The following is a 27,735-nucleotide window of genomic DNA, read 5'->3' on the forward strand; positions in this document are numbered from 1 at the left end:
TGGCCACAGGGAGCTCCCACCACAACCACTCTGCTACCATTTATCACTGGGAGCTTCCCAGCAGGAGACAGGACTCTCTGCTAATACAGAAAGATTCATTTTCCAGTCACAAAACGGAACCTGTTTGTTCTAAATAGGCCAGTCTTGTGAAAAGTTACTGTACTGTACTGTACAATACTCAAACTTGTGTTTCTTTTATTACACAAGTCGAACATTTCTCCACCCAACACACACACGTCAAAACCTTTTGGAGGTGTTTTGCATCCGGACGACATTTCAACCAATATCTTCTGCCTCTCTCACTCCCCACACAGACTGTACAGACTGTTTACCTGCAGAAACCCACTCTGACTACAATCACATTTAGATATGAGATGAGAAAACCCCCGGGGTAAAAAAAAGAGGTTTTCAGTCCTGGCACTGCTGGAGGACCGAGGGCAGCGCCAGCTAACTGGGTCAGCGCCGGCCAGGGGAGGAGAACAGGCAGTCAGGGGAACCAGAACTGTTGTAGTACTGTGACCCACTGCCACCTAACACACACACACACACACACACACACACACACGATGGCATTGTTCCCACTACCTAACAGAAGCCAAAAGCTCCACTACAAAACAAGTCATTGCTGTTCACAGAAGAGTTTATCAAAACCTTTTCTCTTGAAGGAGAGAAGTGGACGCATGTAGACGCTGTCGGCCTCACAGCTCAGGATCTGCTGAGGCTGCTCTGATTTATGAACGCAGACAGGCGGTTAGTGGCAGTAAGTAGCCGGTACAGCATCAGCCACTGTGCGGCTGTGACGGCCAGAAAAAGAAATTAAACAGTTTCAGATGGGCTTCAGCTGGAAAACATCTGGATCTAACCAGGCTGGGTGAGTCACCTCCCCCTTCCCTCTCAGTTAGTCTCTCTCTCTCTCTCTCTCTCTCTCTCTCACACACACACACACACACACACACACACACACACACACACACACACACACACACACACACACACATATATAAGCATGGCTGTTCGAGTTCAGGGCCTCCAATATGATTTTTCTCTAGCAGTGGTGGTAATTGAAGGTAATTTTAGTTTTGTTTCCATGTCTAGCCACATTTTTGGTGCCAGATCTGATCTGAGTGCAGCCTGTAACAGTAAATGTGTCTTTAACTACAGTAAAAGTGCTCATAGCAGCATGGGTCCAGTAGTTTCTGGCCTTTTTTTGCATTTTAACAATACTCTGATTATTGGCCATACTTGGGTTAATGTGTTTATTCATGTTAACTCCTGAACTTTTGATAACTTAAGTTGAGTTTCCCTGTTGCCATGAATAAAATACTTGACAGAATATTCCCCTCCCTCTTCGAGCGACTCTGCATCCCGTTTTGACTGGAAGCTGATCGTTTTATCAGCGCTACGTCTGATTGTGTGTTTAGATCATGTTTTTTTTTTGTTATAAGGATCCAAAAAGCCATAGGACGTCCTCTGTGACCGCCTCTCCAAGACGCTGCTCTGGAGATATTCTCCAGCTGCACGCCTCTGAGGAGACACTTCTCCTGGTGAAATGTTCTCACAACTCATGAGAACCTTTGTTGTCAAATGATGTGAGACTTGAAGGTCTTGGAAACTGGATTCAAATGCAGCTATAAATCTGAGGTGAGATAAATAAACGCCTCCTTGATGTGTCTGTCCAGTTTTATGACAATTACCACAATTTACAATAAATAAACAGTCTGATTTTCATGAGATGTGACTTGATGTGGACTGTGTGTCACTCCCTCATTAAAGGATCACATCAGTGATTTTGAATGTTTGGCCTCTTTTCTACAGTTTACCCACATTTTATATTGCAACAAACCATTTCGCAAATCATGTGGGGGAACTAAAGATTTCACAAATATAATAAAAAATCCCTCGATTTTTTATTTTTATTTATTTTTTTTTTTTTAATTTTTGGTTGAAACACCCATCTTATGATTCTGCACCTAACAAACCACAGACTTTAGAATTGGCTGTGAAAAGCAAACATTTCCCTGTGGGACTATTTTCTGCCAGGGAGACCGATTCACTCCATCCAATATCAAAAAGTCCTGAAAAGCCAACAGTGCTGCTGCTTTTAGGAAAACTCATGTGGAGGACTTTATTCCGCTGATGGAAAACTGGAGTGAAGAAAGTCTGAAATCTATGAAAGTTTTCATATTGTAGTGGAATGAATGGAAACCAGCGGCTGGAGGAAAGGGAGGAGAAATTATACTTCTAAAAACTCCTTCCTTTAATATTCATTATGTTAACAGTTAACTGTTAGCTAACTAACTAGTTAGTGTCAGTGAAGCAGTGGTAGCTCTTTAACATCTGACTAACGTTATTCTCTGTTGCAGCCTCTGCCTCGCTTACGTCTGTCCATTTGTGGTAAACAATCCTGGAGGAGAAAGGTTCTTCCTCAGTTCTCCTCACCTCCTCTCCTGGCGTCTTAGTCCCTCCCACAGGAGACGAGGAGGTGAGGAACAAACTGGAGGAGAGAGGAGTCGAGGCAACAGGCCTTCAACAAAATGAGACCTCCTCGCTCACTCGAGCCTCGTTTTAATGTGCCATCAATTACTTATGACGTGGTTCACATCTGTAAGTTGTTACTGTCATTTCTGCAAACAAATTATGTTGTCATGCAAAATTATAATTTCTGTATGTAGCCCATTGCGTTATCCCTCCTGCACCAAACTTTACAGTCGGCACAATGCAGTCAGGCAGGGAACGTTCTCCTGGCAAACACCGGCCACCCCAAATTTCTCAAATCATGCTTTTAGGGGAGCTCATATGACTGAGCTCTTCCTGCTCACATCCTTCCTCATGGCAAGCGCTCCCAACATACATGTGAGAAATGCTGCTTCTGCCTCCTACAGGAAGCTTGGATGGATGGATACCGCTGTGGGACGGGTCAGGGACGGGGTCTTGTCCTTGCTGATCCCCTGCCTCGACACAGCGCAGACTCTGGGTTTTGGGCTAGAGGGGCAGCTACCTCTGTCAATAACAGTCAGTCATAATGAGTCAGTCATCAGTGTCCCAGCACCCACCAAAATAAACCAGCCCACACAACAGTTCCTCATGCTCGGTACTTCAGGGACAGACAACCCTGTAGCTTCATAAAAGTTACATAGCACTTATTGCTATTTAAAGTGCAGTGCTTTCAGCCACTTTAACAAGCCTTCTATTGTGAGATGATGACAGTGAAGAAAACAAATGGCTTCATTCAGGTGACAGACATTTGCAGTCACATTAAAAAAGAAAAAAAGTGAATTTTCATTTCATTTTTTTTTTTTTTTTAAATTAAGTCCATCCCATCCCATCCCTGTCACACCACATGCTGCAGCACTGTCCACTCCGGTTTCTTGGTTTTCTTTTAGGCTGCATTCATCTTTACATTGCACAGCAGAACCAGCAGCAAAGCACGTAGAATTTTTCATAACAAAACCTGTTTACCTCAAAACCATAACTGTGTTGTGTGTGTATGTTGTGTGTTACTGGGCTGGTCGTACAACTACTGGTCTAACTCTCCAGTCAGAAAGAACTGCAGCGTTCCAGGTGAAGTTGTGTTTGTAGAACTTGAAGCTTGAATCTTCACTGTGGCAAATACAGTGAACCTACAGCATCTCAGCTGGTAAGCATAAAGGCGTCTCTCTGCTGAAGCCCTACTTAGTGATTTAGGCTGATCAAAACGCTTTGTTTTTTACAGAATATCTTGCATAATGCAGCTTTAACTGAAGTACTCATGACTAAATCCTTCTGTATATATACATGTTTGACTTGAGCCCTAAAACGTCATGAAATGAAAAAAACAAAAACACTTCTCATGCAAATCATTCATAAAAGGAAATATAAAAGCATGTCATGTCTGATTCCTAAAACTACTCTTAAAGTTGTTGGTGATGATCCCTCTTGCTCCTCCATTGTGCTTTTCAAATGAAAGACTAGAACTGACTAAAGTTTCTGAAGAGACTTTAAACTGTGCGGCCGTGTGCCGGACTTACGATCATAGATGGTGATTTATTTGATATGTAATATTTTATTAAATTGTAGCTATGGTACTCCGGGTGGTTGCTGGGGTGTTCCTGATGGTTGCTATGGTTTTCCTGATGCTTTCTAGGGAGTTGCTGAGGTGTTCAGGGTGGTTGCTAGGAAGTTTCAAGGCAGTCCCTAGCGTGTCCAAGGTGGTTGCTTGGTGGTTGTTAAGCAGTTGCTATGGTATTTAGAGTGGTTGCTAGGGGGTTGCTGTGGTTATCTGGGTGGTTGCTAGGGCATTGCAGTTACTATGGTGTTCCTGATGGTTGCTAAGGTGCTGCTAGGTTGCTGTAGTGTCTGGGGGTGTGTTGCAATGTGGTTGACAGGGTGTTTGGGGTGGTTGCTAGGCTGTTGCTAGGGTGTTAGGAGTAGTTGCTAGAGGGCTTCAAGGCAGTTGCTAGGGTGTCTGGGATGGTTGCTAGAAAATTGCTATGGTGGGAAATGGAATTGCAAAAAATGTTAAGTCAGATTATTTATAAAATTCTCCTCCAAAAACACTTTTTTGTTGTTTTTGTATTTTTTTTTTTGTTTGTTTGTTTGTTTTTGTTTTTGTTTTTACAGCACAAAATCTCTGCAAAGTATGCAAGAGAATAAAATGTATTACCAAAGACAAGCACATAATGAAATGGTTAAGAGTTTCATATACAGCCTTCAGATACAAGGTCGAAGGCAGCTTTGTTAATTTGCCACTGCCTTTTATTAAACTATACACTGTCACTTTAATGCACTCCTGTGCTTTGGATTCTGTCTCATTTTATCTGGCTCTTTTCTTTGTTTTTCTTCTCCCGTTTAATTGTCTTTTAAATCTTGTTTTTATGTCTTTTAAATCTTATGTAATGCACTTTGAATTGCGTTGTGTTTGAAAGGTGCAATACAAATGAACTTGCCTTGCCTTTATTTTAGGACTGAGAGCAATTATTTCCAAAAATAAATCAGCAGGACAGCCACTCAGCTGTAGCTGTGACTTTGTTTTCAACATTTCTGCTGTGCTTAGGTGTTCTTCAGCAGTTATCCTGAAGCAGGACAGGCCTGTGTGTGGAGGGGGAGGCAGTGTGATGCTCAGGCCCAGCAGCTTCACTGGATTAACATGTTTATGACAAAAATATTTGTATATGTGTACCTCCACACACTCAGAATTAAAAATATTATAAATCTCCATCATCTTGAGAAATCAAATATTAAATGAGCCAAACAGCAGACAGACTTGCAGGCAGGTTATTATGCATTTGTCTTTATTTACACACCACCCTGAAGATGAACACTGCCTCACGTCAGAAATTAACATCTTTGAGTCATGTGACTGACCAGATGCCAGAAGGGTTAAGGTTAGGGGTTGGGTGAGCACTGAATAATATCCATCATTTGTTCTTATTTTTTCTTATTCTAAGTGAATATTTTTGAGTGGTTGAGAGCACTCTTACCAAACTTACCAGATTTTCCCCCATCCCTAATATTCAGCTGGCCAGAGGAGATTCATCCTCGGTTTTTAAAAAGCTCAGTGGCAGCGGGACGACGGGACGACGGGACGACGGGGTGGCAGGACGACGGGACGACGGGGTGGCGGGACGACGGGACGACGGGGTGGCGGGACGACGGGACGTGCGGCTCCAAGGCGGGAGAGGGGAGGAGGGAGGGAGAGGAGGTTATGAAACAGGCTGGAGGTAAAGAGGCTTGTCTGTTCCAAGGCTTTAACATGGCCTCTGCTTACCAGGCCCAGCTTGGGCTAGCAATTCTTTTTTTTTTTCTTTCCAAAGGATGCAATTTAAACGTGGCTGCGAGCTAGATTGCTTCATGAAAGGACACGGGATAATAGAGTCCCCCAGAGAGAGAGAGCTGGACGAGGCAGGATGAAGGCTTTCTCCAGACAGAGGAAGGCAGCCAGCGGGACTCTGGGCAGCCCAGACATCACATGTCAGCTTTATGAGGTGTGGAAGGAAAGGCTGTCATCTCAGGGGAAAAAAATGAAATCTAAATGTCCACTGTTCCCGGCTGAAGCCCTGAGTGTAAAATGTTTACATAAAGATGTTATCATCAGATTTATTTTGATAGCATGGGCAGGGGAGCCATGCACCCTTCCCAGTTACAGTTAGAGGGTTGAGGTTGAGTATAATTTCTCTGTGTGGTTTCTCAGGTTATCCATGGACGGCTGAGAGCAGCTGGACTTTTAGATTCTTGAAGATGTTTCACTTCTCATCCAGGAAGTTTCTTCAGTTGTGCAGAAGAACTGAGGCTCAGTCCCAACATGAGGCCAGCTACAGAAAATCTGGGACTGCAGCTTGAACCTGGAGCAGCACGCACAAAAAGTAGTCCAGTCCTGCTTTTATCAATTGAGGAATATTTCCAAAATTACATCAGTTCTGTCGTACAGCAACACAGAGAAAGTCATACATGCTTTTACTGTCTGCTCTTACTCATCCAAAAATTCAGCAGCCAGACTTTTGTCCAAAACAAAGTGTTTTTTTAGAACTTCACCTCTACAAAGTGACTTTTCCCAGCAACTGACAATATTTGTGAGCCACTGTCTTGTTATATTTTGTTGCTGATGTTTTAACTTGTGTGTAAATGCATATGCTTAGCTGTTTTTTCATTGTTGCCATTGTTTGCTGCTTTTGTCTTGAAGTTTATCATTGTTGTGTTTATTGCTTACAAAGTGCTTTGAAATTGAAATGACTGAAATTCCTGTTTCTGAAAACTGTATTTATGAAGAAAAACATGTGTAGCCATGGTCATCATTACCAATTATACGCTAGACTAACAGAGGCTAACGCGATGCGTTGCGTTAGCCTCCCAGTAAAGCCTGTTCATTACTAAACATGCAGACTCGAACAACACAGGTTTAGAAAAGCCACTCTAACAACTATTCCCTTTCTGCAAATCAAAAGAAATAAAGCTGTGAGAAAATGCAGAGGAAATTACTTTTGTCTCTCTGAGTGACCCGAATATAACTTTTGGTTTGGGTTATGACCGAAGAAGAAAACGAGACAAAGGTTACTGTTCATAAGATTAGTCATTCATCTTCTCGTCACGTAGCAAAAGATGGAGTGAACAAAGCGGAGAAGAAGCTACAAGGCAGACAGTATGGGCCCTCCATGTCTTCAGCAGCTGGCTTCAAAGTGACATGGCAAAGATGTAAAGCTGCATGTCGTCTGCAAACAGTCGAACCTTCAGATCGGTTTATGTGGCTAAACAAGTTTTAGTTACGGGAACTATACCTTCTGGCAGAGCATTAAAAATGACAATCACAATTTTATTTTAGTGTTTGGTTTGAGAAAATGTCAATATTCTTGCTGCTCATAATTTAACAGAATTACCGAGCTGACATTTAAAAAACAGACATATATCAGTTCCTAAACATCTCTCAAATGCTGGTGGCCTGGCCTGTCCAGTGTCAAAACATCTGAAATGTAATTAGATGTTCATATCATATATTCATATCTAGATGTTCATAGGCTCTCTGAAAGCACTTTGGACACCAGAGTGTGGAAACCCAACCGGAGCCTGTCGGGACCCAACATGCCTGACGGGGTTCAGAGAAGAATTTAGATTATGTTCAGGTTCAGGTCAGGTTCAGTCAACTTGACATTATTTTAGCTTCAGACACACACACAAAAAAACAAATAAATGTCTGTCAGGTTTGGGTTGGGCACGGACAAAAATACGCAGCCCCATCTGCACTCTGATGGACCGAAACACTTAAAAAACACGGACAGACATAAACTAGATAACAGCTATCCCATACAGAGCAGCATTCCTTCTACCCGAGCCTCAGAGAAGCCAAGTTGATATGAACATCTTGTTACATTTCAGATCTTGTGACACCGGCCAGGCCAGGCCACACACACACACACACACACACACACACACACACATCTCTTCTTTCCTACTCACCTCTGCCTGGAAGCCCTTTAGCAACGGAGCTACCTGCTTTCGCAGATCCTGCAAAACACACAAAAAAGAGGACAGTTATTACATCATGCAAAGGCATCTCAAAAGGAGAGTTGCTTGCTGTTGGCATATTTTATACCCAAGTGTATGTGTTTTTAATAATTTTCATATTTATCTGCACACTGATTTGATCAATACAGATGTGGAGGAATACTTTACTGTCTGTCCTGTGTGCTGTGATGGCTGATGTAGAGTCACCAGCCTTTTGCTCTGATACACATGGCATGTAATACAGTGTTGACAACAGGAATACAGAGTTCTCAATTTGGCCAAAAAGATCCCTGAGGGGAGGTTTGTTCTCAGATGAAGGAAAAGAACATACAACAACAGAGTATCACCTTGTGCTATCATTGAATGAGAGCAGAGAGGACAGTGTGTGCTTAAAGGAAAAGCTGCTATATCTATTTGCACATTGCCTCTCTTCCCCCTCCTCATGCCTCTCTCTTCCTACTGCACTCATTCTGCATGACTCAGTTGTTTCTGTTTCTGGTTAAATTACATCTCTTGAAAAAACAAGACAAAAGAAAAAGTGACATTCATTCACCTCTGACGTCTGGGCCCTGGATGGGCTGTGAAAAAGAGGCATTTATTGTGGACTTGGATTTTAATATAAGGCTGATTATACACAAAGTCCCTGTGGCGTGAGGACAGGTGATTGGCTCTGAAGTTCTGTAATTCAAAGTAGAACGTCTGTCAATCATCGACAGCAGCTTTTCACGCCGGCGTCGGTCACCGAGACAGACACAAGTCAGCTCAACATTTTTTCACAGCTTTATTTCTTTTGATTTGGAGCATTGATAGTGGTGAGAGTGGGGGTCCTAAACCTGCCTTGCTTGTCAATTTACTGCGAGTCTGCATGTTTAGTGATTAACAGGCTTCATTAGCAGGCTAAAGGAACGTGTCAGCATTAGTCTGTCGGTCTGGCTTGCGTGCGTTGTCCTGCGACTGGGTTGTTCCTGCATGAACTTTTTAACAACTTTTATCCAGATTCACTGCAGTCACTTTAAATTTCTTTGTGATTAAAATCCAACAATTAAACAAACAAAGAAACAACAAAAAAACACTTCCACTTTGAGTCACACACACTTGTGTCCCCCATCCGAATCCTAATTATTTTACCCCAGATTGAATATAAATACCGACAGTGGTGCCCCTGTACACCTGTACTAAGTGGTCATGTGTTGGTGGTTGTATGAACCTCAGTGTTTCCAGCGACCTGAGACGGAGAAAAAAGTGGCCGAGTTGTTGTTTTGGGCAGGTCTGCTCCTTTAAGTGAAGCCTGACCAGACTGAGGTTAGGGAGGTCCAGCTGATCTGCTGTCAGCGCCGGGCTCCTGTACAGCTGAAACGCCTGCGAGCTGTGAGGCGGCGGCAGCGGCCCAATCACGTGACAGAGAGGAAACATCGCTCCACATCTGGTTTCAACATAACACGGCCGCCCGGCCAACACGACTCCCGAGCCGCCGCTCCGCACAGAAACAGATGGACGTGGAAATCCAGATGTACAGTAAGTTATCGCTCACACATGCACACGGGCCTGCACATGCCATTGAACACTTCTTTTAGAGTGATATACAGGCACGTCCGCTGCATCGACTCCATCTTCCATGGAGGTCTGAGATGAATGATAGACCTTTAAAAAGAAGCAGTGTGACTCAGGAAATCTGCGGATGGCCTCCTCTGTCTTCCCTCCATGACGCGCCCAATGAAAAGTAACAGCGGGGAAAAAATGTTTTCACTTAAACATTATTTTTCTTACAATTTTTTAAATCGATTCTGTTGATTCTTGAATCGATTTAAAGTAAAGGTTGTTGGCAAGGAGGCTAAATATTGCTCCAAAGTTCAGCTAAATTTTGACGAGGGAAAATCTGCCATCTCCAGCAGGTCCCTTGACCTCTGACCTCCAGCTCTCTGAATGAAAATGGTTTCTCTGGGCAGTCACGGCTCTCCCCTTTGCAGACAGACCCACCTTCTGCTAATCCCATGCAGTTTGGGCCCCAAAGCCTGGAGCCGTTTGCATGCAGTACAAAATATTGGCCTACTGTGTGTGTGTGTGTGTGTATATTTATGTATGTATGTATGTATTTTTTTCTGGACAAAATAATTCCAAATGGAGCTCAGTGGCTTACTGAAAGTCAACCTGGGCGTCCGGAACATGTGCAGGAAATATGAGTTTGGACTTCAGACAATCTCCCTGAAGATTTTGATGTGGATGTTGTTATGAACAGGCAAAGCTAGGCAGGACACAGGGTGGTGTGTGTGTGTGTGTGTGTGTGTGTGTGTGTGTGTGTGTGTGGACTGAAAGGACAGTGGTGTCTAAAGCAGAGAGTAGTAAACAGAGAGAGAGAAGCACAGAGACAGAGGCGCAAACTCACTCGCCCACCCAAAGAAACTTCCTGTCTTGGAAAGAGGCCCAGAATTGCAGCAAGCCTGTAGCAACCCCCACCCCACACACACACACACACACACACACACAAACACACACACTTACTACAGACAACAACAGTCTCACCCCAGAATGAGAATGAGGACTGAAGACAGATGAAGCGGTAGCAGCCAGGGGGGTTTGTGTTACGCAGCTCACACACGGTGACATTAAGACGTAACACTGCACATAAACAGGCTATACAATGTACAGTGGCCAAAATAATTATGTAACATTTGTGACCTAATTCCTTGATATCAATATTGTGATGATATTGTAGGAGTGACTTGTGGATATGATGACAAAACTGTTAGAGGCCAGCTACAACAGTCTATCGTAAGCTCAGAAAATTATGCAATACAGACTTCAACACCGGGAAAAAACAACATTTATGCCATATCACCCTGCAATCGTGGGGCCTTTATATCACAATATCCAAAATCCCAAATGATATCTAGTTTGATATCACAATATCAATATTAAATCAATAAACTGTATTTCCAAGCCCAAATCTGTAGTGTGTTTTTTACATCAAACACATTCACCATATGGACAAAAGTACTGGGCCACGGCTCTCAATTCTTGAGCTCAGGTGTTTCCTTCAGTCACCACAGGTGTGTAACCTCCAGCAGCAGCCATGCAGTCTGCCTTTCCCAACATCAGTGACAGAGCGTCTGGTTCTAAAGAGCTCACTGAGTTCCAGGTGCTGCTGGAATAGTGATGGAACAGGAAGCCACCGCTGCAACAAGTCAGCTGCTCAACTTTCTTCCCTCCTAGATATTCCCCCATCAGCTGGAAGTGGGATTATTGCAGATATTCCACCATCAGCTGGAAGTGGGATTATTGCAAAGTGGTCCTCTGGTCCAACATCAGCGTCTGAGCTCACAAAGGCTCTTCTGGATGACGGGCAGAAACTCCCACAGACACACTCCAACATCTGGCAGAAAGCCTCCCAGAAGAGTGGAAGCTGTTCTGCTGCAAAGGACCAACTCCATATTAAAGCCTCTGGGTTCAGGATGGAGCTCAGAGAAGCTCCTGCAGGTGGAGGTGGAGATGGACCGATACTTTTGTCCATGTAGTGTATCTTTCCCATCTGTCCTCGACCAACCCCGGCAAAAAATAAAAATCCCAAACTCTCTCATAGTGTTGCAGACTGCAATATCATGAATGCGGGATCCTCTTCAGTTTAGGTTCTGTAATCTGCTGATTTGTGGATGGAGTGTCAGGACAGTGAATGGACCTGGGTGATGGCGCCCTGCAGGCTTCCTCTCCATTCAGCAGCAGCAACATGGTTTGTATTCACTCAAGCTCAAACGCTGCATGCACTTAGCGGCCCGGCCATTAGGTACAGAAGACAGGGCTGCTTTAAGAAAGAAAAGTTGAATATGAAAAGAGGCATTGTTCGTGTCCTTGCCTGGCACTGAAACATGCTGGGCTTAGTGTTTTATCATTGTTGTAAATGGTTCATTTGTGCTGGAATCCCTGAAGAGGGAGGGCAGCCTGGCCGAGCCGAAAAGAGCTGGGACTGAATGTTGGCGAGTTCTCAGCGTCACTCTTCTAATGTGTGTGTCTGTAAATATTTCTGCATATAAATCATTTGAAGTTGTTTTCAAAATGTAACATATTACATATTACTTATTATAGACGTTTAAAAGTAATAAACTGCTTTACAATATTACCTTTTGTTTGATACTTATGACATTATTTTTGTGTTAGTTCCACCAACATAAGCACAGACGCCGCAGGGCTTTCTGTTAGTAGATATGAAGTTACTGCAGCTCGTGTTTCTTCCAGAGGAGGGCAGCACTGTACAGCCAAATGGAGGCGTAGGCTTGAAACAGTGGACTAGACGAGAGCACTTCTAATTCTGGTGTCTGGCTTCCTTAGAGTAGAAATGACACTACAGCACCCTACATCTATTTGCTCGCCTATAATAGTAACATTGAGGTGATGTGAATAAATCCGTTTTGAAAATGTTCTCCCACTCCCGGAGGTCAATACTCTGAGTTTTTCAGGTCACAAGATAAGTATAACTTGGTGTCATATGCATACAAATGGAAATATTACTGTATTATGATATTATGACTGTAACAAATGGCTTAATGGTGTAGATTGGAAAAAGAAGAGGACCTAGCACTGACCCCTGGGGGACACCACAAAGCATTGTTGAGGAGGAGGACTCACAATCGCCAGTGCCAACACTGGATGTCCAATCCTCACAATCCCAAACCGGTCTACGTCAAACCCTGAAATGCCCAGACAAAAGGCGATCAAGATAAAGTGTATCACAAGAAGAACCAGAAGCGATAAATGGCCAGCATCACAATCTGATCCTAAACCTGATGAGGAGAGCTCCAGTGGTGTGATGAGCTCTGAAGCCAATTTCAGTGTTCTCTGCATTTTGTTGTATTTGCAACAATAACTTTATTCATTCAGAGATTTGGGACAACAGTGCAAAATCAACAAATATTCTTCAAAAGGCAAAAGTCTATTTAGACTAAAACAAACATAAAAATACTTTGAGTGTATTAATTAATTCATCAACTGAGCGTGTGGTTAGATGGCTCCCATACACTGGATGTGCATTTTATAGGGTGTACTGTGAATTTAACAGGATTTTGTTGTTGCTGTTGTTGTTATATATACATTCTATTTTATTTTTTATCTATTTTATTCTATCTATTTTTTACTTGCACAGTGCTGGAGTTGTTGCAGTCACATTTCACTGCTGCTGTACCCGTACATTCATGCATGCGACGAATAAAAATCTTGAATCTTGAATCTTTTTGTTTGTTTTTTCAGTTCAGTTTTACAGCCCGATTACAGAGACATGTTTCCATGACTTATTTATTTACTACTGGCCTGGTTTCCAGAACCATTGACTGCCACTGTAATTCACTGGATTCTGTCCACGTCTCTGTCAGAGATGATTTACTGAAGTAAGTGTTTGTCCCACCTATGGACCAAGACCATTGGTTAGAGTTAATCCAATCATATTAGGTTAACTGATTAAGCGAATCATATTTAGGTTAACTGATTTCATCATCGGGGAAGTACAGATACAGGAGCGACAGTGATTCGCTGAACCGTAACTCTTTTAAGAACAGAGGAAATTGGCAAATTTAGGTTGCCGTTGGGAACATCACGCCTCTCCACGGCTGCTGCCATGTTTGTTACTTCTCACCGAGCGCTGTGAAGGCATCATCAGAAGATCTGTTGTCAAGTCGATCAGCCGTCTCGCACGGATTCCAATCAAATGTACCCCGAGGACTGAGAGCAGCTCCAGAGTAAGTCAGAAACATGGGCGTGGGCTGGATCCAGGCTCGCACACACAGTGTTAACAACAGTATTACCCGGCTGACCCTCACATCATTTAGCTACGTGGTGATCAGCAGAAATGTAATTAACCTGCCAGATGATTAGCTGAGTTTAAGCCATCAGAACTCCCTCAGTGGCTGCCTCAGTCTTTACGTTTCCATCACCTCGGTTTAAAGCTGATTTCTTTGTACACATTACGAATTTTCATGCTTTACAAAATGTTTTGGAGGCAGAGTTTTGTTCCATCTTCAGCTGGAATCACCGAGTCCTGCACACACCTGCACCTGCCTGACCAGAGTCACCAGGCAGTGATTACAAGACAGCCTCCGCTTCGTTATGGTTACGTATGAAGACATCACTGAGCCCTGAGAAGCCCTACAGCCTGGACCACTCTTGACTAAAAGACATATCTTCTACACACACTCACACACACACACACACACACACACACACACACGGGCCCGTCGGTGGCTCCTGGCTATGGCTCGGTAGGTAGGGTTGCGTTCAGTGGTGGAAATGATGGCGTGAATTATTCAGGGCTGACAAGGCTTTCTCCTCAGGCAGTCCGACACTCCCTGCTCTGCAGACTTGTGTTTTGTGTGTGTGTGTGTGTGTGTGTGTGTGTGTGTGTGTGTGTCTCATCTCTCTCAGGTACTGGACAACAGCTGAGTGAAAGGTAATCATTTTAAGCAGGTTTCTTCCCCTTCTTTTGATCCCTTTTCAATTCCTTCTTTGATTTCTCGGATGAATTGTATGTATGTGTGTGTGTGTGTGTGTGTTTGTGTGTGTGTGTGTGTGTGTGTGTGTGTGTGTGTGTGTGTGTGTGTCCATTAAGAGATACACAGACAGCTGCAGCAGTCATACAAAATTTAACCCAAATTCCTTCAGTTGTGTGATCAACTGTCCGCGTTCCCCCAAATAAATCAAATGAAAAGAGAACGATAAAGTCAGCTCCTGTTCCACATCACCAACAGACCATCACATATTTGGGGGTTGATGGTGGTTTTTATCAATACCACTGAAGTTTGTTTGTTTTTTTTTGCCTCTTCACTAGCACCAGGAGAAAGTGAAAGTGTGCAGTGCTGGAGGAAAAAGACAAACCTACATTAAGCCACATCGGGTGTGTTTTTTCCAGCCGTCACTGCAGGTCTCCATAGATCCAGCCTGTTGTTATTTCCAGATCTGAGCTTTCTCAAACGGGTCAATACAACAAGTTATCCCACACAAAGACGCCTCACCAGTTCATCCATTTTGGAAGTGGTGTCAGATGCTCCTTGGCCTCCTGCCGCGGTGTTGACACTTGGCCTGCATGCTGACAATATTTTTTTTGTTCATTACTTGTTCAAGCCTCATATCAAACCACTGACTTCTACACTTAGCTGGTGCCAGATTTTTTTTTCTTTTGCTTTGGTGGAGCAGAAATCCCACCGCACCAAGAAATAGTTTGTCTTCTGCCTTCTGGATGCCATTTTGCACGTTTGGATTTGAGTCGGTGGGTGTTCTGCTGCGCCTTATATGGTATTTCTGCAGCAGGGAAATTATGGCAGTGTAGGATAATTGAGGTCAAGTGAACTCGCTCCCAGTTTAGGAGTGATTAGCAGTTTTCAACATATACATGCGGGTATGAAGGAAATGCCGCGGCTCTGATCGTTCGATAAACACGGCGGAAGTTTTTAGTTCGTGTATACAAGGAGACTTACACAAACATTTGCCAGCGTGCTGATAAAGCAGGCTCAATGTATGGGTCACACAGGGCACGTTAACAAGCCCCTAATGAGGTCCAGCGTTCCCTCAGATAAGGGTGCTGCTTGTGGTGGCTGTCGTGATTAAGTCATGAGAGATGTCAAAGTCGGGCAAACCGCACTGGCAAAGCTGCCGGGTCGAGTCCGAGGCTCCATGAGCTCTGCAAACATGAGGCAGACACAAAGACGTCCATCTGTCGGATGTTTTTTGCGTCCTTCAGTACGGTCCTCATATCACAATAAATGATGCCATGCTTCTTTAGTGCACTCTACTGCAACATTTTTTATGTTTCAAAAAGCTTTATTTAACTGTATTAAAAGACAACATAAAGCATCATACCTGTGATTCTGAATTTTTGGCCCATTTACTACAATTTAACCACATTTTACATTGCAATGTTGCAAATCATTATGGGTCACTTAGGATTTCACAACATATCTTGATTTTCAAATATCAGTTTTTGGTTGAAACAACCACCTTATAATATTTCACTTCTATGGCTAACAAAGTCATCACCATTCATGAACCACAGCGCTGATAATTGGCGATGTAGAGCAAATGTTTCCCCGGGGACTATTTTCCGGCACAACACAACTGTGCTGCTGTTTTTAGGAAAACTAACAAAAAAAAGGCAACTCAAAACTCAGAATGCTTGTATTCAAGATCGTTTAAGGTCCTGAGCTGAGACTGAACTGATTTTTATTAGATTGCTCTGGATGTTGAACGGGAATGAGCTGCAGAATCTCCCAAAGGCCCCAAACACATCAGCGCCAACGCCGCGACCAGAACGCATCACACAGCTGCCGCATAGACAATGAATGAGAAGCATGGAAATGACTGATCCTGTGGATACACACCATTAGCCCCAGTTTGCCTAAAACACAATAGAATGGGACACCCCCCCCCCATACATCACCCCTCCCACTGAGGCCTGGCACCTCCTCTCAAGGGGAGGCACGGTCAAGAGAAGGAAGGAAGAAAATGGTAGAAGAAAAAAAAAAGCAAGTTTTCTGTGGCAATTAGCTCTGATGAGCAAGGCAGCGTTTGGCAGTGAGGCAATGAAAGGCCTATTTTTAGCCGTGGCTTCAGGAGAAAAACCTGTGACGCAGCCAGCCGTGCAGGCTGCAGCATGCAGGGAGACAAGTAAAACACACTCTGCTGCAGCTGGCTGTGGGTCGGTGTGTGTGTGCATGAACACACACACACTCAGTGTCCACTTCCTCAGCTCCAGTCTGACCAGCTCAGCTCAGCAGCTCTGCCATAAACTCAGCCTTTTAACAGAGTTTATCATGTTCAGTTTGTGTTGACATTGTGCAGAATGTGTCACTTTAATTCTGTGTTTATTACTGAGGTTGTAGTTTGCAGGTCTGCTACTGGACTGCATTATACTGAGAGGGGTTTCTAGTTTTTTGTCCTCCCTGTTTATATACAATGAGGGGGGACAGAATAGTGGAAACAGCTGTCAGTAAAGTGCAGCACTATGAGCTCAATGCCAAACACAGAAGTGAATGAACAGCTGGACTGGATTAGATTAGATGATACAGGTGGAGCTGATCAAGTGACACTGAGTGTGTGTGTGTATGTGTGTGTGTGTATGTGTGTGTGTGTGTGTGTGTGTGTGTGTGTGTAATAACTTATGAACAGGTCTGTTTTAGACATCGGTTGAACCTTGGGCAAAGTGTTAAACTTCTAACATTCAAAGTTAAAGGGACAGTTCACTCATTGTGAGAAATATGATGTTATTTACCTCAGTGTTACGCAGGACGTGCCCCTGGTATTAAAGGCATTAAGATGGACTTTTTTGGGACAAATTGTTCAGGTAAATTTTTGGTAAACTGTTTGTTTGCTTTTTTCATTGTCTGGTCATTTTCTTGTCATTTTGGCTTTTTTCTCATTTCATAAATTGTCTTGGTAGAAAACTCAGCCGGTTGAATGGTGCGTCTACTAGCTTCCAAGACCCATGGAAAAAATAAACAGAACAAGAATATCTTCTGTTTTAGCTTCACTGATTATCACTTCCATGTATAATCAAAAAGAACACAAATAATGAAGATCAATAAATAATAATGAAATGAAATAAAAATGTATATCAACCAAGCAGTAGAGCTGTCTCAGTTTGCTTTAGTTAGGCTGCGTGCATTTTTTCAAGAAGTAACTCAAAGTGTAAATGTGATCTGCCGATTCGTCAAAAACAAACAAACAAACGAAAACATTAAAGGGTTAGAATGATCTATAGATTGGCTTCACAAAGTTTCAATTCAAGGTCTTGGCTGGGAGTTACTCATGGTAGTAGGACAGCATTTGTTTCAAAATATTTAATTTCAAAAACAACTAAGACCAAGCAAAAATGCTAAATATCTCAAAACATTACTTAAACTGGAAAATGATCGATAAACATTCAGAAAGAGAAGGGAGAACATGAGCAAAACCTTCAGTTATGTTGGAATTGTCTAAATGATACGACTGCTCCCCATTAATGCCAATAACATCAGACTCTCATATATAATTACTGCAATTACTCCCACCGAGAGCACAGAGGCGCCAGCATAATCACAGAATGGTGTTTCCATGCGTCCTGATTTATTCCCATTACTGTCTTAAAATAATAATCAGAAACATCATCATATAAATCATATAAATAAATCTATCTATTTAAGTGCTCTGATGGCTATAACACTGCACTGAGTCATCCTATAAGCACTTCAGGACAGCTTTTCCACATGCTGCTCTGAAACACCTGGGACAAATGCTCGGGCACACGGGAAGCGATGTGTTTTGTGTTTCCAGTTTGTGTGAAATAAATCACGAGGACATTTGGAATAAACAGAAAAGCCAAAGTGGCCCAGCACAGAGACCGCACGAGGAAATCGTTTTCACTTTTGATGAAAACAAAAAGTCGTTTTGGGCGGCAGATACGCTGCTACGCATCGTCGAAGTCAAACTTTGTTTAGAAACAAAATCCTGAAAGTCTCGCTCGATATGAATCTGCAAGTGATGCAGACGGCCGTGGAAAAACTGAGGCCGTCCGTCTTTCAGTGAAGCAAAATAATTAGTTAGTTAGCAGCGACCAAAGGGTATCGACTCTCAGTCTTCATCAGGATCTGACAAACACACGACTGCATTATATTCCAGCCGTGGGGGAATTTCACCCCACAAGGCTTTGGGCTTGTAGGGCGGGCTTTAGGCGGCCTAAGGCTTTGTTCAAAGCCACATGAGGCACTAAACTTGACACCAGAGTTTCATTAAAATAACGTCAACATGACTGAACCCGACCCAAACAGATTTCTAAATTTTTGTCCAAACTCGGAGTTTTTAGCAGACGTTTCAAGAACGATCCCTCAAGATCCCACAGCTTCTGTTCTTCCCAGCGTTCAGAGAGAGGCAGACGGAACAAAAGTCAGGAAAACCTCAGATGAGACACAACAATGCCAAAGTCTGTCAGCTGATCCAATTTAACGAAAAAAAAAAAAAAGAAAAAGATGTTGATTTGTTTGTGTGCTGTGGTGTCTGTGGGGGAGCTGTGGGGTTTGCCTGTGAGGAAGATCCATTTACTGGGGAATTTTCCATGGAGCTGCCATTAAAATATAACTTGAGATCGGCTGAGCACAAACATGAACACACACACACACACACACACACAATCATATCCCAAAAGACAGATTCACACACATCAGGGCTGCCACCATGGCCCTGATGTAAATTTCCACTTTTCCATGACATTCCATGTCTAACCCAGAGAGCCTCCAAGACCTGTTCTTCTCTCTGGGTTTGTTAAAGGGTCGGTTCAGGCTGATTCCTGTCATTCACAGCCTCGCCGCGGCCCTCCCCTCCACCTTAAACTCAGCCCAGCCGGGAAAAAAGACATTAGAAACATCTTCTTTGAAAACAGAGAAATGATCCGATCACAAAATTGTTGATTTCTAACAGGTTTGCATTTAGCATTTAAGGTAATGTACTGCCATGCTTACATCCACACAGCTAATGCTGCTCACTTTAACTCGGACCTCCAAGCATCACCAGGATTTCCCAGTTTGGGATCAATAAAGTAAATCTATCTATATCTATCTGTCAGTCTTAGTAAGAGTTATTAATATTTTCATAGGTGAAGCCAAGAGTTTCTTCTTTTCTTGAGCGTTCATTTTTACGAGCTGACCCCGTGGGCATCGTGTTGTCGCAGAATGGTGTGGTGTAAAATCACAATGCTAACAACAAATTCACTTTACAATAAAGTGAAAATCAAGAGTAAAAAGTTCAAAACAAGTGCAAACACTGCACGATCAAAACCTGATTTTTTCTTCCTAAAAAAACAACTCAAAAGGATTAACCGATTATCAAAATAGCTGACAATTAACTTAATATTTGGAAACAATCTCTCCAAAGTTGAATCCTTATCCTGAAAGAAATGCTACTTTATTTTAATTTGAGAAATCTCGCTGTGCTGTGTAGCGGACAGCTGTTTCACACACAGCGTTTGCAGCGGCTAAACGCCGTGTTCAGGCTAACGTCACGTAGCTTCACCGCTTTGAATAAATATCTCAGGACTGATGGTCTGTGACAGTGTCAGTGCATCGTGGTACTGAGAACTGAAAATTCACTGGCACTGGTATTGACGAGTGAATTTCTGGTATTGACGAGTGAATTTCTGGTATTGACGAGTGAATTTCTGGTGTTGTGACGACCTTCAGTGGAAGCTGAAACCGTCCCAGTCAGTTTCCTTTGAAAACCAGTGACTCCTCGCTGCACCTTTAATCCTCTGGGACGATGCTGGCTGCTTACTGCGATTCCTTTGTGCTCTCCGAGGGGAGGGGGTGATCAGAGCTGCAGGGGGGCAGTGAGACTGTGAGTGGGTGGGTGAGTTGGGGGGGTGGGGGGGGGGGGGGGGGGTGGAGTCAGCACACTGGGTCCCAGCCAACTGAACCAACCAGAGTAAACACATTAACATCAGTCTTCACGTCCACGTACGGCTGCATTCATAGACAGTGACTCATTAGGTCAGTAATGAGAGGGAAGTGGGGGGGTGGGGGGGTGGGGGGGGGGGGGGGGGGTGCTGCACCAACACAAACATGTCTGCCTGCACATTAACATGCGACATTCACACGCTGCCTGCACGGAGAAGCCACAGCATCAGCAGAGTCACACTTCACCTCTTTACCTCTCTCTCTCTCTCTCTCTCTCTCTCTCTCTCTCTCTCTCTCGCTCTCTCTCTCTCTCCCTCTCCCTCTCCCTCTCCCTCTCTCTCTCTCTCTCTCTCTCTCTCTCTCTTTCTCTCTCTCTCTCTCTCTCTCTCCTGCAGGGTGGCTGCTGTGGCTTTGGCCCTTAGTTGTGATTATTGTGAGAAGAAGTTCCTTAACACCAACACGAGCGCAGTTTGAGGAGTTTGGTGCTGAAGGGAGTTTTTTCTGTCTCGCCCAACAAGGACTTGGGACAGCCGGCCTCGCCCTCGCCCCCGCCCTCGCCCCCGCCCTCGCCCCCGCCCTCGCCCCCGCCCTCGGCCTCGCCCTCGCCCTCCGTCACCTGATGCACAAACACATCTGGCCCGTGCAGCATCCGACGCGGGGACGGAGCATCACCAGCTGCTTTGGGTTTTCTTCATTTTCTCAGTACGTGTTTGGGGACAATAGCAAGAAGACGCTGTGTTTCCTTGTTGCTCCACGTCAGCCCTCGATTCATGTTGTTCCTGCATTATTTCCTGCCAGCTGCTGATTCTGCTGTATTACGATCCTGAAACGCTCACCTGAGCTACGGGAGCTGCTTCAGCCCAAAACACACGGTGCTTCCTGCAGATAAATTCACTCTGCAAACGATTCACTCTGGAGTTTGTTTGTTTGTACCCGTGCCGAGAGACGCTTGCTGGTGTCACACCTGCCCAAAGGAACCACACCAAGGGGGTAAAACGCACCTGAAATCGATTCAGATGGATCAAACAAAGCAGGTATGAAACCCCCTCTGTCAGCTCAGCCGTGGTGGTGATCACTCCTCCATGTTTGTCCTATTTATGACAATTTATTCCACACAAACCAGAAATGAAGAAATGCATCACCTCCTGTGTGCTTGAATGTTTCTACTAGAAAAGATCCGGCCTGTAATGGAAAAGCTCCCATGAATAGCTGAATGGTAAAATCACTGTTAAAGTATATCAATAGGTTATAGCAGGAGGGACATTCATTCATATGAATATGCTGCAGAATATTACTTTAATTTAGTCCCTAGTCCAGGTCTGGGTTGTCATACAGCATGCCAGAAACATGGCCATTTGTCTTCCCTACAGTCCTGACAAAATATTAAAACCCCTGAACACAAAATATGTCGTCTTTCTCTGCTCCCGTTTCATCCCAGAGAACAACGAGCTAATCTGAGCCGAGGGTGCCGACTCAAACACATCAACCCATCAACCCATCCAGGCCAGATGGACCGGCTCCTGCAGGCGCAGACTCACTGCAGCAAGGAAGCTGAACAGCAGGGCGACGTGGGGAGGGGACGTCACCGCGTGGCTTTGATTTCAGATGGAGCCCAGAGTTCAGTGTGTGTTGTGTTGGACTGAGATTAAAATGTACTTTACAGTTCAGTGCATTTGTGTTTTGACTACGTTAGTGATCGGGGCGATGGGAACAACCCAGGTTTTTCAAGATTCAAGATTCTAGATTTATTCGTCACATGCATGAATGTACAGGTACAGCAGCAGTGAAATGTAATTGCAACAACTCCAGCACTGTGCAAGTAAAAAATTAAAATAAATAAATAAATTAATTAATTAATTAAAAAAAATAAAAAAATAAAAAAAATAAAAAAATAAAAATGAAAAAAATAATAAAATATAATAATAATAATAATAATAATAATAATAATAATAATAATAAATAAATAAAATAAAATAAGAATAAAATAAGAATAAAGATAAAATAGAAAGAATATATGACATTCCTATATACAATGAACAACCTGTATACAATATACAACAATATACAAAAAGTACAAATACGTAGAGGGTAAGTACAAATGAGTAGAAGCACAGTCTACGCGGAGCAGTCACGACAGCGTCTGGACGCCGTCGTGACTGCGTCGTCTCAGCAGCTGCAGGTTTATTTCTGCCTCAGATGGTTTCACAAACACATTTCAGTGAAACTGTTTCTGTAATATCAAAAAAAGTTTAGAAAATAGCCGCCATGTTGGTCTGGTTTGAAATGCAGGGAGAGGACGGCCCACTGGCGAAGCGCTCGTCCAATCAGGCGCAGCCAGGAAGTGTTTGCATAGTTATAGGCGAGACCAGCTGTCAATCATCAAGAGTGGCCACGCCCACCAAACATCCAAATCTGGGAGGCAGAGCGACACCTGGCGCTGAACACACTCCCCTGTGGACACACACCAGGGCGGTGTGTGTTCCTGTTCGGTTGTGATCAAAGTCTGGAAGTCAGTGACTTTTTCCCTGAACAGGCTTCAGGTACACACGTCGCTTCTTGAATTATCCACCAATAATCTGGCATTTGGCTGCTGGCGGCTGGTAATCTCAGAGCCTCCCTGTCAGACAGACACAGCCTTCGCCTCCTTCCAGATTCCAGTCGGCCCAGATTAGCAGCTCCGCCTGTGAACTCCCCAGTGGAGCTTGTTGAGGACTGGGAGGCAGAGGAGGAGCAGAGCGGAGTTTAGCTGTCTGCCAGCTGAATATCCCCGCATTGTGGTGTTAAACAGGAGGGTTATAATTAACTGTGCAAGACGCCAGTCAGCCGGGGACGGGCGCCACGCCAACGGATCAGCCCTAATTACTATATTCACTTTGTCAGGAATGCTCCTTTGCTGCTCGGCTGATGGGCCCTGGCAGCCTGAGAATCCCCCGTCCTGCGGGCGGTAAGCCGGAGCAGACGATTACAGCGAGCCACGGAGAAATATGTGTCAGTGCAGACTGAAGGGAGGCCGATGACGCTCAGGGAGTTTGAAAGCCATTAAATCTGTAATTGAAAGGTTATTGAAAGGCAAGTGTAAGCTAATTTATAAAATTAACTTCTTATCAGTGTCCAAATCGCACAGAACCCAGTCAGATGTTCTGTTTTGTTTGGATTCGTACATTTCTCTTATTTTCTTTTTTTTCTGTTACTGACTCTCGTAGCTTCACGTTAGAACAACGAGTCGTTTTCTATACTTTCTTTAAAATACTACCTTAAAATACTAACTTTTCTCTTTCATTTCTAATAGTCTCTTTGTTTCTTCTTTGCCTTTTAGTCCTGTTTTGCACAGCACTCTGCTTTACCATTGTGTATGAAATGTGCTATATAAATAAAATTGTCTTGTCTACACTTTTTAAGTGTTTATGCAGTTATTATAATTTCGTGTTGTTTGATAGTTGATGTGACCTACAGTTGAGTTCCATGCATCTGGCTAACTAAACTCATTATAATTTGAATATTTTGTCTGTTGTTATCGTCTGTGTGTGAAAAGTGAAGCGGTGAACGTGGTTTCTGCTTAAAGAGACGACCCGTGGACTCGAACAGGGGTTTCCCACCTTGTGTTGCTTTCTTCTGCTTTCGTTTTATTTCAGCAATGTGATGGTGTCTAGATGTGATTATTTTCTTTTACGATTTTATGATAATTTTATTTTCAGACTCTTTCCCTCACAGCTTGAATGTACCCTACTGATTGGATGTTTGAGTTATGATTAAAGGCTTGGAACCGAGTTCCTATCAAAAGGCCAACTTGGGTTGAGGAGGGTATTTACATGTGGCGACTGCCAAATAGCTTTTTGTTTAAAAAAAAAAAAAAATCCTGGCTGAAGTGAAAATTTGCGAGTTGGGAAACAGACAGACGGGGAAAGGGGATGAATACATCTTTATTTAAATAGTTTTAGAGGGGAATCAGCTCCAGTGACCATTTCACAGCAGTTTATCACACTAAAGCCTCTTTTCACCCTCAGCCACCAGCGACTGTTCACATACGTGCAAATCCCAGAGCAAAGCCTCAGCATGGAGCCTGGCTGCAGCCCGAGAGCCCGAGAGCACGATCACCATCAATAGTTGATGAAATGCAGCAGAAGCTTCGCTCTGACTCACAGGAACCTGGTCGCTGTGATAAGGATTTCATCAGTTTTTGGAGGAACGCTCCTGCCGTTCCGCTTCCTGCACGCTGCTGTTTTCATCTCATTCATTTATTTTTTTATTTTTTTTTATTTTTTACAGACCTCCAGTCAGTCGTGGTGCGTCAGGCCACTTCAGTCTGGCCACACGGCGTTAACACGGCAGCACCGTGAGCTGCAATCAAACATATCTGTCACTTTCATCTTTAAAACTCTTTCTTTGATGGTGACTGGTTCTTTTTCACAACACTGACTTTGTTCATGTGTTTGTTATGTTAAAATACATGATGTCATTTAATTTCCCTGTAGAGGCTCTGCAGGACGGCGGCGGTGCCGGCTGGATATTCGGCTGGAGGCCGGCAGGAGGACGGCTCCACCACTGTCCTACTTAACAGCTACAGGGCGACTGAAATCATATCAGTCCTTCAGAAGGGGTGAACTAGCCCTTTAAATAAGGAAACTAAGGCAGAACAGGGGGAGTTTGAGTTTCTCAGCTATTTACGACGACAAAATGATTTGCGTTGATTTGCAGAATACATTGTCATTCGAGTGGCTTTCCCAAATCTATATCGTTTTAATAAGCAGGAATTTCTGTCATTTCTTATTTCTTTGTGGTTAAAATCCAACAATTAAAAAGAATCACTTCTAGTTTCTAGTCCCACACCCACTTTCTTTCCCGAATTGGAATTATTTTGCCCCAAAACAAATACAAAAAGCGATGAATCTGCACACTTCCATCCGTTTCCCTTTAAATGGCTGCAGTTATCACATATTATAATATTGCAGTTATGATAATCCATTTGACAATCATATTTAAAAAATAACCAGAAGTCACCTTTTGATTCAGGTGAGGCTGTTTCCATGAGTCTTACTGACCTGAACCAACCAGCTGACAGACGACTGAGGCCAAATAAAGCTCAAGACATGAGAGAAATAAAAGCTCTATATTGGTTTAATTAAGCTGCTATTCAGGAACAGCAGATTCAATGTACTGCTGGGAGAGTGAATGATAATCTAACAGTAATCACAGTCACCGGATTAAAGGACCAGTCCAGAGATTTTTACTGTTTGAGCTGCACTTTTAACACCACAAAAAATCTGCAGATACTCAAGATTTCACAACATATAATCAAAATCCCTTGATTGTTAAGTATGAATTTTTGGTTGAAACACCCACCTTATATAATTGTTGTTTAAGGACTACATATGCAAATGAGCTCATTTGCCAACTGTGGCTCAGCTACTGGGCACAGTCCCTGTCAAATAAACTCGTAAACTAAACTAAGTCACTATTATTATTATTATTATTATTATTATTATTATTGTTACCATTGGGTATCACTGGGATTTCAACATACTGCTCTTACTCATGCTGCTGTTTGGTGCAGTACTTCATCGATACTCTGACCAGTTCTTTTTGATTTTTTGCACAAAAGAAAAAAATAATTTCAGAACACAACGGAAAGCAGAAAAAATTCTGCTGTCTACCGTTGCCCTCTTTTCATATTTATTATTTAAAATCTACATAATGTGATCTTACCGATCTTTCAGTGAACCGGTACCAATTTAATACTGGTTCTATATACCCGTCCCTCGTCAATATGTCAGTTAGGATTGTTCACACCAGACTCACTTTAGAAAGTCTAGACAGGAAAAAAAAATAAAACACATGGAATGTGATTTTTGCAAATCAGATCCAAGCCACATTTGGAGTTGGTTTGAGATTCAGATCCAATCAGATTCTGCGGACGAGTCTCAGTCTGAACGCTATGAACGCTCTGGACGCTTCACAGTGTCTGCTACGTCACACAGGATTTCACAGTGTCTGCTACGTCACACAGGTTTTCACAGTGTCTGCTACGTCACAGGTTTTCACAGTGTCTGCTGCGTCACACAGGTTTTCACAGTGTCTGCTACGTCACACAGGATTTCACAGTGTCTGCTGCGTCACACACAACACGACACAGAACGGCCACGTCAAACCCCGAGTGACGGCAGAGCGGCATGGAGGACAAAACAGAGAAACAGACGCTGGAATGAACTGTCTGCCGGCGGCTTCTGCGTCGGAAAGCTGCTGACGCCTACGTTGTTACCATGGCAACCCGTGAAGACAGGCTGGTGAAGTCTGGACGCGCGAATCCGATCTGATCACTCGCTAATAAACAGACAGTCTGACTGAGAGGTCTGATCTGATCGTGAGACTGGTTTCCTCCCGTCGCTCTGAAACCGCCTGCTGCCTCGCTCTCAGCTCTCCTGTCAGGATCACGCTGAACTGACCAGAATAAACTCTGCTCCTCTGCTGAGATGGAGGTCAGCTGATCAGGTCCAAAAGATGCTCCACTCTACGAAACAAGGCTGGGCTTCGCTTCACTCCTCTTTTATCTGAGGGAGATGAAATACTGTTGACTTAAACTTTCAAGCGTTCAGCATCTGAACTCACTCTGGCAACAATATTTTCTATTTATCTGCCTTTTGTTCTGCTCGCCTCTTTTTAACCAACAGCCCTGCCTTCTCTCACAGAGTTCAGAGAATTCCCAGAGAGTCCAGCCCACGAGCAGAAAGCCCCAGCACGATTAATGTAGTAATGGGTTATTAAGCCCCAACATAAATTGCCGTCCTGGACAGCTTCAGTGGAAAAGAAGCCTGATTTATTAGGGGGCCGGAGACAAAACAGGTTTTTGTTTTTCCATTTATTCATCGACACTTACTAAGAGTGGGAACTGGAGGGGAAACACTGAGACGCCCCAGAAGGAGAGGAGCAGAGAAAAGAGGAGCAGAGAAAGGGGGAGAGAGAAGAGGAGGAGTGGAGGCTGCAGCTCTCCGCCTCCAGACGCCCAGAAAGTTCATCACAACACCGGCCGGCGTCTCAGCGCCGCTCCTGCAGCCGTCATGACCTTTAACCCCCAGACTCGTGGTCCTGGTCTACCGTATTTTCCGCACTATAGGGCGCACTGTCGTTTTTGGAGAAAATTAAAGGCTTTTAAGTGCGCCTTATAGTCCGGAAAATACGGTATTTATTTCGTGCACGGACACAAATTTACACGTTCAACTTCAACCCTTCATTCTCTGTAGTCTTTATTTTACGAAGCTGTGGATTCACAGCAGCGTATTCTCCTAACCCCTTGAAACCTGAGCATTTTTATTTGACTAAAACACGGGAAAAAGTCTGCAAGACATCCGAGCCGCTGCTGAGCTCCTCCTAAGAA

The 27,735-nt window shown here is 43.6% G+C and overlaps 1 protein-coding gene across 1 annotated transcript in view; it reads right to left on the reverse strand.

Moving 5' to 3' along the window:
- Positions 1-27,735, reverse strand: part of LOC115372049 (homeobox protein cut-like 1) — a 148,096-nt gene that overhangs the window by 68,612 nt on the left and 51,749 nt on the right. Inside the window, exon 3 of the mRNA XM_030069749.1 lies at positions 7,927-7,974. Coding sequence (XP_029925609.1) covers positions 7,927-7,974 — 48 coding nt within the window. The remainder of the gene's footprint in view (positions 1-7,926; positions 7,975-27,735) is intronic.

The sequence above is a fragment of the Myripristis murdjan genome, chromosome 14, assembly GCF_902150065.1.
Source record: "Myripristis murdjan chromosome 14, fMyrMur1.1, whole genome shotgun sequence".
Classification (NCBI taxonomy): Eukaryota; Metazoa; Chordata; class Actinopteri; order Holocentriformes; family Holocentridae; genus Myripristis; species Myripristis murdjan.